This window comes from Pseudophryne corroboree, chromosome 7, assembly GCF_028390025.1.
Source record: "Pseudophryne corroboree isolate aPseCor3 chromosome 7, aPseCor3.hap2, whole genome shotgun sequence".
Lineage (NCBI taxonomy): Eukaryota > Metazoa > Chordata > Amphibia > Anura > Myobatrachidae > Pseudophryne > Pseudophryne corroboree.
The window spans coordinates 439914264-439925407 of NC_086450.1; the positions used below are offsets into that span (position 1 = coordinate 439914264).

The window sequence follows — 11144 nt, forward strand, 5'->3', positions numbered from 1 at the left end:
TAAATATAATATGCAGTACACTATTCATTTAAGTACTTTTGGCCATGGTTTGCCTGGCCAGGTTATGGATGGCTCCCAATGGTCCTGACTGTCAAGCCTGGCTATCTTTAGTTAGTGTCACAGTGTAGCATGAAAGATATTTGTACTTTATACGCAGAGCAGAATTTCAACTTGACCACATTTGGTCCAGGTGGCTTTCCACTATACGCTTCTCCCAGGCACTCTGATTGAGGTAGTCCCATCTGCATGTGCTGTTATCATCCCACATCTGTATTATCCATACTACGTTTGTATTGGACTATGCTCCTGCATTCCAGACTGCCTATGGCACAGGTTCTCAAACTCGGTCCTCAGGACCCCACACGGTTCATGTTTTGCAGGTCACCTGTAGATTTTTAAAATGTGACAGTTGGTGATGCACAGTGCACCTGCTGGGTGACATGGAAAACGTGAACCGTGTGGGGTCCTGAGGACCGGGTTTGAGAACCACTGGGCTATGGTATTTCATTTTATTTTGTGAAATGTCTGAGACCTCTCAACCTTTGGATTTATTTGATGCTAGAGTTCTGTGAACTTATTTTTTTCAGCATTTTACTGCTTTGTTTCTTTTTATTTTGTGTTACATCATTATATTTGTTGCTCTGACTTCTGCATATTTGAGTTTATGTCTGTGTATCGGTTGGTTGATCATTTCTCTACAAGTGTCGGATACCTGATCCTTTTTACAGTATGTCCTGTGATATTGCTCCTTTCTGATGTAACACGGTTTATTATGAAAACCTATAAAAAAAATACTCAAATAAAAACGAAAAGAATACACATTTACAGAATACCGATTTTGAAGTGGGACAAGTTGTTTTTCTCATGTATCACATGAATCCATTAGCAGCATGAGTTAGTATTTGGATAACAACATTCGGGTAAGCATACAGAAGGAAGTCTCTATTTGAGTAAGCAGCAGTAAACCAGGATATGAATTAGCATAATGGGTGCAAAGAAAGTTTGCAGAAGAGTCTCAATCAGATAATAGGCGACCATTCATATACTATAAAGTACAGGAATACTCAGCCTGCATTCAATTCTTTCTCAGACAACTGGTAAGGAAGGAGAAAACACATCTTTCTTGCAACTCTTGAGTGCCAGGCTCAGGAAGATCTCCTTGAACAGCCCATTTGCATGCTGGGAGATAAGAATCTGTACTCTCTGGTAAATCTCCTCCTTATATTGTCTGTACACAGTGGTCAGGTCTAGATCATCGTACAGATTCTTTACCCTCTGCACCTTGTCCACATCGTCTTGGCCGTAGTTCTCCTGCGTGTCACAGCAATGCAAAGGTTAATACCAGAGACAGTGTTCACCCCAGCTGATGTATTCCGCTAGGACATGGGTAAGCAATGGCGCAAACAGAGCAGGTGTCCAGCTTGTAACGGCAGAAGTTGAAGAGGCTTTCAGGGAAGGTGTAAATGCAGGATGAGGAGCTGTCAGGGAAGGTGTAACCACAGGAAGAGTTGGAGCTGCCAGAGAAGGTTTAAATATAGGGGGAACAGCTATCAGGGTGTAACTGTAGGATAGGGTTGGCCATCAACCATCGATGATTCATAATCATCGATGGTTTATGGTCGATTTAAAATACTTTTGCCATTGATGCAAGAGAACCAAATGGTTTTCCTCCATCGATGGCACAGTATAACTGAATATTTCTATTTTACAAGGTGCTGGGACACGGAGCATAGCTCCCGACATCTGCTAAACCCCATCTGGGCCAGTGTAACTAAAGGAGCAGGACCTGCTGAGGAAGGTATAAGACCAGGAGGAGGAGCTGTTGGGGAAGGTATAAGCATAGGAGAAGAAGCTGTTGGGGAAGGTGTGAACACAGGAGGAGAAGCTGTTTGGGAAGGTGTAAGCACAGGAGGAGAAGCTGTTGGGGAAGTTGTGAACACAGGAGGAGAAGCTGTTTGGGAAGGTGTAAGCACAGGAGGAGAAGCTGTCAGGGAATCTGTAATTACAAGAGGAGGAGTTGTTGGGAAATGTGTAAGCACAGGAGTTGGAGCTGTCAGAGAAGGTGTATTTACAGAAGAACAAGATGTTGGTGGTGTATGTACAGGAGGATGAGCTTTTAGGGAAGGTGTAAGTGTCATGATCCATACCATATCTCCTTTCTGCCTCTAGGTGTCACTCTCTCTGCCTCCTGGTCTGTCTAGCAGTTTCCACTTTGTGACCTTACAGGGTTGATTACCTGGTTATGTGCAGCTGTGGTCTGCACCTGGGAAGCTGCTATTTATCCTCTGCTAACAAGCACTCCTATGCCAGATCATTAAGTCTACCTCTGTTACTGCAACACTGGTTTCCCTGTGCAAGACTAAAGGTGCATACACACGGAGCGATATAACTGAGCGATTTTGACTATATAGTCAAAATCGCTCAGAAAGTTAGTGCAGATCGCTCCGTGTGTGTACAGGCAGCGATAGCGATGCGCGTCCCCGCTAGGTCGCTATCGCTGGGAAAAATAGTCAGTGCAGGCAAGTCAATTTTGGCTATGTCGCTGCAAAAGTTAGTCAAAATCGCTAATACTTTAAGAGGCCAGCGATTTTTCCCAGCGATAGCGATGTTGCAGGCGACGGTGGTGCGGGCGGCGGTGCGGGCGGCGGCGGGTTGCGGTATGGGCGGCGGTGGGTTGCGGTGACGGTGTGGGCGGCGGCGGTGCGGGCGGCGGCGGGTTGCGGCAGCGGTGCGGGCGGGGGAAATTTACCTTTATCTTGCAGAGTTTGGCAGCGGAGCGGTACCAGTTTCAAAAATGGCGCCTCAGCGTCATTTTTGAAATTCAAGATGGCCGCCGCGAGCCAATCACGGCTCGCCGCGTCATCGCCCCGCCCCCTCCCGCTGACTTATATAAGTCAGCGCGAGGCAGCGGCTTTCAGTCCGACGGCGGAGGAGGAGCGGAGAAGAGCTCCTGAAGACTGAAGACGCCGTGGAAGTCCTGGATGGGCGGCGGCTATGCAAAAGAGCTTAGCAGCCGCCGCCCAGCAGGTGAAGACGCCGGAGCAAGACCCCAGAAGCCCTGGGGAGGTGGCGCCCCCCCAGGTGAAGACGCCGGAAGCCCTGGGAAGGCAGCGGCCATGCAAAAGAGCTTAAAGGCCGCCGCCCCCAGGTGAAGACCCAGTTTAATAAAGGATTTTTAAAAAAATGTGTCGTGTTTTTTTTCCCAATATTTTCTTTACAGGTGGACTACAGGTGCCAGCGGGCCCTTTATGTCCGGGCACTTTACAGGTGGTTCTCCAAGTGCCAGCATGCTGGGGCAGGCTTGCTGGGACCTGTAGGCCACCTGTAAAGAACAATATTACTATTGAAAGGCTATCAGCCTCCCATCCACCGCCCACGGATGGGGGGGACAGCCTCGGGCTTCACCCCTGGCCCTTGGGTGGCTGGAGGGGGGGACCCCTTGATTTAAGGGGTCCTCACTCCTCCAGTGTACCCCGGCCAGGGGTGACTAGTTGGGGGGGGTAATGGCATGGCCGCAGGGACCAATATAAAAGTGTCCCCCGGCTGTGGCATTATCTCCCTGGCTAGTGGAGCCCGGTGCTGGTTTGAAAAATATGGGGGACCCCTATGTCTTTTGTCCCCCGTATTTTTTAAACCAGGACCGGACGCAGAGCCCGGTGCTGGTTGTCTAAATATAGGGGAACCCTACTAATTTTTTCCTCTGTATTTTAACAACCAGGACTGGCTCAAAGAGCCCGAGGCTGGTTTTACATAGGAGGGGGGACCCCACGCAAAAAATTTTTTGTTACTTTTAGCTATTTAAATACCAGCCACCCTGTAAAATCGTCCTATATATGACACTCATCCCCTTATTTAAATGAGATAGTCAAAATCTCCCATTGCCAAAATCTCCCATAGCCAAAATCTTTGGTAAAGTTAGTCAAAATCTCCTACTGCCAGTTCAAGGGAAAAGTTAGTCAAAATCTCTCATAGTCAAAATCTCTCCGTGTGTATGCACCTTTAGTCTGTGCCTCCTGCTTCTCCTGAGTCCACTAACCTGTGATTTATTTTATACAGCCCTTGCAACAAACTACCAGTTCCAGGACATCATCTGTCGGTTTACAGATTCTGGTCTTTGGCTCCCTGCAACTCTGCTAAGATTGTAAAAGCATCTGATCATCTTCATTATTCTAACTTCAGTGCCTGACTGAATACCGCTCCAGCATTGCCTTGTTATCTGGAAGTCCTGGCATGTTTTCATACTTGTGATGGTGTTAATCTGGACTCTTCTGTTTGTATTCAGAACTGTGTCAATCATCCTTTCAGCATTGTCTACACTATGGACTTTTATATGGTTGTTTATATCACCAGTTGCAAGATTCTGAAACTATATTGCTCAGTAAATTCTGCCTAGACTTTTGCAATCCTCCATGTTCCTGCTATGATTTCAGTTCTATTCAGCATTATCTAGTCCACAGTTTCTCAAACTCGGTCCTCAGGACCCCACACAGTGCATGTTTTGCAGGTCTCCTCACAGAATTGCAAGTGAAATAATTAGCTCTACCTGTGGACCTTTTATAATGTGTCAGGGAGTAATTAATACACCTGTGCACCTGCTGGGTTACCTGCAAAACATGCACTGTGTGGGGTCCTGAGGACCGAGTTTGAGAACCCCTGATCTAGTCTGTTATCCTGGTGCATCCTGATAAGTACTCATCCTGCTACTGCTTCACTTGCACACATCGTCTGAATTCAAGCACAGGTGTACTCACCTTGCCTGGCTCCAGTTATTCAGTCTATGTATTTGCCTGTTTCAATACCCATCTTACCAGTAACTTTCAATTCACATAGGCCCTCATTCTGAGCTGTTCGCTCGTTATTTTTCTTCGCATCGGAGCGATTAGTCGCAAAGTGCGCATGCGCAATGTTCGCAGTGCGACTGCGCCAAGTAAATTTGCACAAAAGTTTGGTATTTTACTCGCGACGTAACAAGGTTTTTTCATTGTTCTGGTGATCGTAGTGTGATTGACAGGAAGTGGGTGTTTCTGGGCGGAAACTGCCCGTTTTATGGGAGTGTGCGAAAAAACGTAGGCGTTTCGAGAAAAAATGCGGGAGTGTCTGGAGAAACGGGGGAGTGTCTGGACGAACGCTGGGTGTGTTTGTGATGTCAAACCAGGAACGAAAAGGACTGAACTGATCGCAGTGGCAGAGTAAATCTCGAGCTACTCAGAAACTGCAAAGAAATTTCTATTCGCAATTCTGCTAATCTTTCGTTCGGAATTCTGCAAAGCTAAGATTCACTCCCAGTAGGCGGCGGCTTAGCGTGTGCATTTCTGCAAAAAGTAGCTAGCGAGCGAACAACTCGGAATGAGGGCCATTATCCAAGTATCTAGTCATCAGTGGCTATAATCTGCACATGTCTTCGCTGTGTTCAAGATTAATGCAATACACGATCCTGTATCTTGCCATTCAAGTGTCTGTTACCTGCATTTAGAAGCGTTTGTCTGATCACCCTGTATTCCAGCATCTTACCCGTTGAGAGACAATACATCTTTATATACTTCCTCCAGTGGCGGAACTAGCGAGCGGTGGGCCCAGGTGCGACAAAATGCTTTGGGCCCCCCATCCCATCCAAGTCCACCCCCTCACCCCTGGAGAGGATCTGGTGAGGGGGACCTGCTCAGGGCCAGAGAAATGGATACCTAGCAACAGTGCCGTAACTAGACATTTTAGCACTGTGTGCAAGAAACGGCATTGGAGCCCCAGCCCTGCATGGAAAACAGGGGCAGTGCGCGCCGTAGGCGTGTGCAAAAATACATAGTAGCGTGGCTTCGTGGGGAAGGGGTGTGGCCACAAAATAATACCAATTCATAAAACTGTGCACAGTAGTCTCCATTATTCAAATTACGCCGCACAGTAGCACCACTACACCAGGTAGAGACCCTTTTACACCTTACAGCGGACAGATTCCTCTTTTACACATTACGGCAGACAGCGTCCCCTTTTTACACATTACGGCAGACAACGTCCCCCTTTTTACACATTACGGCAGACAGCGTCCCCTTTTTACACATTGCGGTAGACAACGTCCCCCTTTTTACACATAACGGCTGACAGCGTGCCCTTGTTACACATAGCGGCAGACAGCGTACACTTTTTACACACAACGGCAGACAGCGTGCCCTTGTTAAACATAGCAGCAGACAGCGTCCCCTTTTTACACATTACGGCAGACAGCGTGCCCTTGTTACACATTACGGCAGACAGCGTGCCCTTGTTACACATTACGGCAGACAGCGTCCCCTTTTTACACATTACGGCAGACAGCGTCCCCTTTTTACACATTACGGCAGGCAGATTCCCCCTTTTTACACATTGCGGCAAGCAGATTCCCCATTTTTACATATTTCGGCAAGCAGATTCCCCCTTTTTACACATTAGCAGCGCTGTGTTATTGGTTAAGGCGCTGCTGCTGCCCCTCTGCTTCACTATAGGCTGTTTTCGGAAGACAGTCTATAGTGAAGCAGAGGGGCAGCAGCAGCAGCGCCTCAACCAGTAACAAAGCGCTGCTGCGGCTCCCTCCTCCACCTCCCTCCTCCTCCTTCTCCCCCGTGCTGCTGCAGTGCGCTCCTCTCCTTTCTGGGCGGCTGTGTGCTGCGGGCAGCGGTTGCCCGCAGCACACAGTGGCATGTAATGAATCAGTTTGACTCATTACATGCTTTGGGCCCCTGGACAGAGGCGGGCTCCAGTGCAACGCACTGGTTGCACTGGCGGTAGTTCCGCCTCTGACTTCCTCTGGCCTCAGTATAACCTCATTTCATGTACTTCCAGCATATACAAACACATGGAAGCATAGTAGCCATGACAGTAAGTACAGGTGGTGGACCTGTTGGGGAAGGTGTAAGCGCAGGAGAGGCAGCTATCAGGGAAGATATAATTGCAGAAAGAGGAGCTGTTGGGGAAGGTGTAAGGGCAGTAGGAGGAGGAGCTGTTGGGAAAGGTGGAAGTGCAGGAGGCAGAGCTCTTTGTAAGGTGTAACTGGAGGGGAAGCTGTTCCACTATCACACTTACCTCCAGGATTTTCCTTTGCTCAGGAGTCACCCTTTTTAATGCCTCTACCACCAGCCATGTACACCTTTTGTCCTGGATGTCGGTTCCAATCTTCCCTGTGATGCTTGGGTCTCCGTAACAATCCAGGTAGTCATTCTAGCAGTAAATTGGAAGATGGGGACACAAAACATAACTTACACTGGGGCAGATGTATTAACCTGGAGAAGGCATAGGCATAAGGAAGTGATAAACCAGTGATATGTGCAAGGTGTTAAAGGCACCAGCCAATCAGTTCCAATATGTAAATTAACAGTTAGGATCTGATTGGCAGGTGCCTTTAGCACCTTGCACATATCACTGGTTTATCACTTCCTTATGCCTCCTCCAGGTTAATACATCTGCCCCACTGTATGATAAACTCTGACTCTCCCAATGTCCCCTTACTCCCATTATCCCCTTTCTCACCTGCACCTGGAATAACTCCCCCATATCCAGCAGGATTGTTTTGGCATTTCTGTAATCTTCCTCCTGGTCTATTCCAGCCTAGGAAGTAGATATATGGATGGGTTACTCAGATGGCATGAGATGGGCTATTTCTCTTGTTGTTTGGGTTACTGCAACAGGCAATTTCTGTCTTCAGGATTTGAATATGGTGGGGTATACACAGCTGCCAGCTCTTCATTCTATTACAAGGTTACATAACTAGATTATCAGCTCTTTTACACAACTCACCATCAACATGGCAGCAGCGACGGGCAGGTAGAAACATAGAAAAGCTGACTTGTATTTCCAAATGGATTTATACCTGCAGACAGAGGGCCAGTCAATAGGTCATATCATACATATGAGGGGTGTGCAGTGCATAGGTAGAGTAGACAATCGGATTGTCTGGTTGTGATCTGTAATCTCTGACTAAAGTTCTTGTGATATTTCAAGGCACAAAACTGTATATAAGCAGCACTGCACACCAAAGAAGTCAGCATGTTCACTCCCTTCACAAACTCATTATGGAGCTCAATAGAGGCCACTGGAGAGCCAGGATCTTCTACGACTACAAGAGTGGTCTGCAACAGCATGAGACTACTGTATTAATCAACCGTGAGCTGCTTTTGGAGAGGAAACACTGAGTGGTTTGCAGAATTTCAGTGAGGGAGATGGTCCCTGGAAGATGAGCAGCACTGCTGCTGACCTGTGTCCGCCATTATCGAGGACAAATTTGCTGCTATTGAGGTGAATGCCAGGATGACCATAGCCCATTTAGTAAAGGAGATAGGCATCTCATTGGGATCCATCACTTGATACTTCATGAAAAGCTTGTCTTGAGCAAGGTCTCTGCATGCTGAGTGCCCCATCATCTGACTTGAGAGCAGAAGGAGGCTTGGGTGACTTGGTGCCAGGGAAGCGATTAAAATACCGCAAGTCAGAATACCGGCAGTCACAATACCGATATAGGAATTCCGATAGGGGGTGAAATGCTGTCGACGGAATACCGACAACATAGGCTATTCTCCCTCTGTGGGTGTCCCAAAGAATGTAAACTGTGGCAACTATCCAGCGCTCGCCCCGCTGCCGGCATTCTGGCAGACAGGATCCCGCTGTCGGTATAATGACAGCCGGCATCCCGTCCACCGGCAAATCGTATCCTTGTCTCCATGTACCAGGCTAGATCCACTTTCCCTGGCTTTGCGGTGAATAGATCTAGTGCAGTGGTTTTTTTTGAATCACAACAACCTAGAGCATCAGAATTTTTATCACGGCACCCCTAGGCCAAAAGTTTTTTATCAAGATATTTAGAAAGAAATTTTAAATTAAGTAAAGTGTGTTTATGTCACCCTCAGGAGATTTACTTCTGTTTGTCCACATATTTTATGAATGACAGCTATTAGGGATGGTTTTGCCTTTTACATTGACCAAAAATAATGTTAATTGGTCCTAGACCACCAACCCAGGGCCCCCGTTCAAGTGTCCTGAGACACCGCAGGGTGCCACGGCACACAGTTTGAGAACCACTAGTCTAGTGTCTGATATGCAGGGGAACTCACCTGGTCTCTGTGTACTGGGCTAGATCCAACTTCCCTTGCTGAGCAATTATTAGATCTAGTACCTGCCCCAGCTCGGTCTGGTAGGAGGCCTGTGACACAGAAGAGATGTGTATAAGGAATAACACTATGTATCTGGGTATATGGAATACCGGTACAGTTCTCACCTCCAGAAACAGTTCCAGCAGGTTCAGGTAATAGGGCTGTCCGTGGCAGTACTTCCTCAGGAGTCGATATACACATGATTCAATCAGGGCCGAGTCATTGATAGCATCAAGGCCAATGCCCTCCTATGTCAGGGACAGTCCTCATTCAGCACCTGCACCAACCAGCTCTGACTTGTATCTAAAATGATCTACTCCATATCACCCTGTAATCCCAGATAATTGCTGCCAGGTTGCTGCAATGTTACCTTCTTGTACCAGCAAGGCTTCCCACGACGTTTCTCAGACCTATCCATAATGTCATCAGTAACCATGAAGGAGCATGTCATCTAGGGAAGGGAGGAACCAGTTACATGATTGTTGTAATACAGTACACCTAAATATGTGCATAAGACCTCTGGAACCATGCTAGAGGTCTTCCATATATAACACAGGGTTTTTAAGAATACAGAAGAACAGGGTTTCAGGCTGGAGAAACAGACAAGGTTCAGAAATTTAGCAGGATAGGGTTTTAGGTTGGATAAACAGACAATGTTCAAGACTACAGCAGGACAGGGTTTCAGGCTGGATAAACAGACAAGGTTCTTGACTACAGCAAGACATTTTTTCAGGCTGGATAGACAGGGATCAGTAAACTAAAAACCAGGGCATGAAGCTATAACTGACCAAGAGGTGAAGGCCTGACACAGAGGCCAATCAATGTACCTCCATAGAGATAGGCCCCTTAGCTAAATTAATAATCTGCATGCATGGATCTGCACATATGAGAGCGGTATAAAGTGTCCCATCTGATCAGAACCAGCTGGGATGCTGTCAATGCAGCATTGCTGTCTGCATGCCCGTGTCCAAGGTCTCCTAGTGACGACCGGGACCAGAATGCCCTGCTGTATTGATAGAGCGCACCAGCCTTCCAGTCTCCTAGCGATGTCCGGGACCTGGAAAATAGGTTGTGAGCTGCAGCAGCTCATTACAATGATGTGACATAGTCAGATATCACAGACACAATTGGGTCCTCACCAACTCTACACACCAGCCTACCACCAGAGCCCTCTCAATGGTCTCCACATCCTGCATGGCCAATGGCAACAGGTCCCGGATGGAGGCCACCACATTCATACCTCGAGTACATCTTCCTCCAGGAGCGTTATACTCTAGGACCTGCAAAGCACACACTCACATTGGTACGGTATCTGGAAGAAAGTGGAAGATAGCTGACCAGAGGCTCACAGATCTCCCTTACCTCTCGCAAGCGTGAGACAGCAACCCCAATCTCCGGGTGTCCCCATTCCTCTGCTGTCAGGTCCTGCACTACCCTCTCAAGGAAGCTGGAAAACTCCAGAAGAATATCAGAGGCTACAAATGCCTTCACGGAAGCCATTGTCCGGGGCTTGGAGAAAACCAACATGACATCTGTCAACTGAGAGCTACATAAATATACATGCATGCATACATACACACATTATATATACTGTGACATACTGTACTGTATCAAGGTGGCTTGTCCCAGCCTCTTATGAGAGAAACTAATGCTTTCTGTGGGAGCCTGCAGACCCATGTTAAAAACAGGGTGAATTCCTCACATGTACCTGCAGACACAGATCAGCTTCACAGGTGGACCACATTGGTGTGACTAATTAGCTAGTGAGTGCCTGCGAGAAGGTATAAGTAGATTGTCTTCTTTTTGTGAGGTGCAACTGATGCCAGTTAGTGGCCAATGATTAGTCAGGAAACCAATGTGCCTAGTCAGTGACAGGGATGCGGGAATACTTTGCTGGTAAAACACTGGAACCAATGCTGACGCTGTGCTATCCTGACATAATCCTGAATAGGCTACATCAAGCTGGTTCAGAAAGACATTTGGACATTCAATTTCTACTGTGTTTGCAACAATACATATATGTGTACAATCACT

At 47.3% G+C, this 11144-nt stretch overlaps 1 protein-coding gene across 1 annotated transcript; it reads right to left on the reverse strand.

Moving 5' to 3' along the window:
• Positions 1-850: 850 nt before the first annotated feature.
• Positions 851-10610, reverse strand: LOC134944257 (farnesyl pyrophosphate synthase-like). Its single transcript, XM_063932840.1, has 9 exons — positions 10473-10610; positions 10250-10390; positions 9481-9561; positions 9236-9358; positions 9072-9160; positions 7762-7834; positions 7495-7572; positions 7051-7185; positions 851-1311 (listed from the first exon to the last, which is right to left on the reverse strand). Exons 1-9 carry the CDS (start codon positions 10608-10610, stop codon positions 1087-1089), a joined length of 1083 nt encoding a protein of 360 aa, XP_063788910.1. The 3' UTR covers positions 851-1086.
• Positions 10611-11144: the final 534 nt, after the last annotated feature.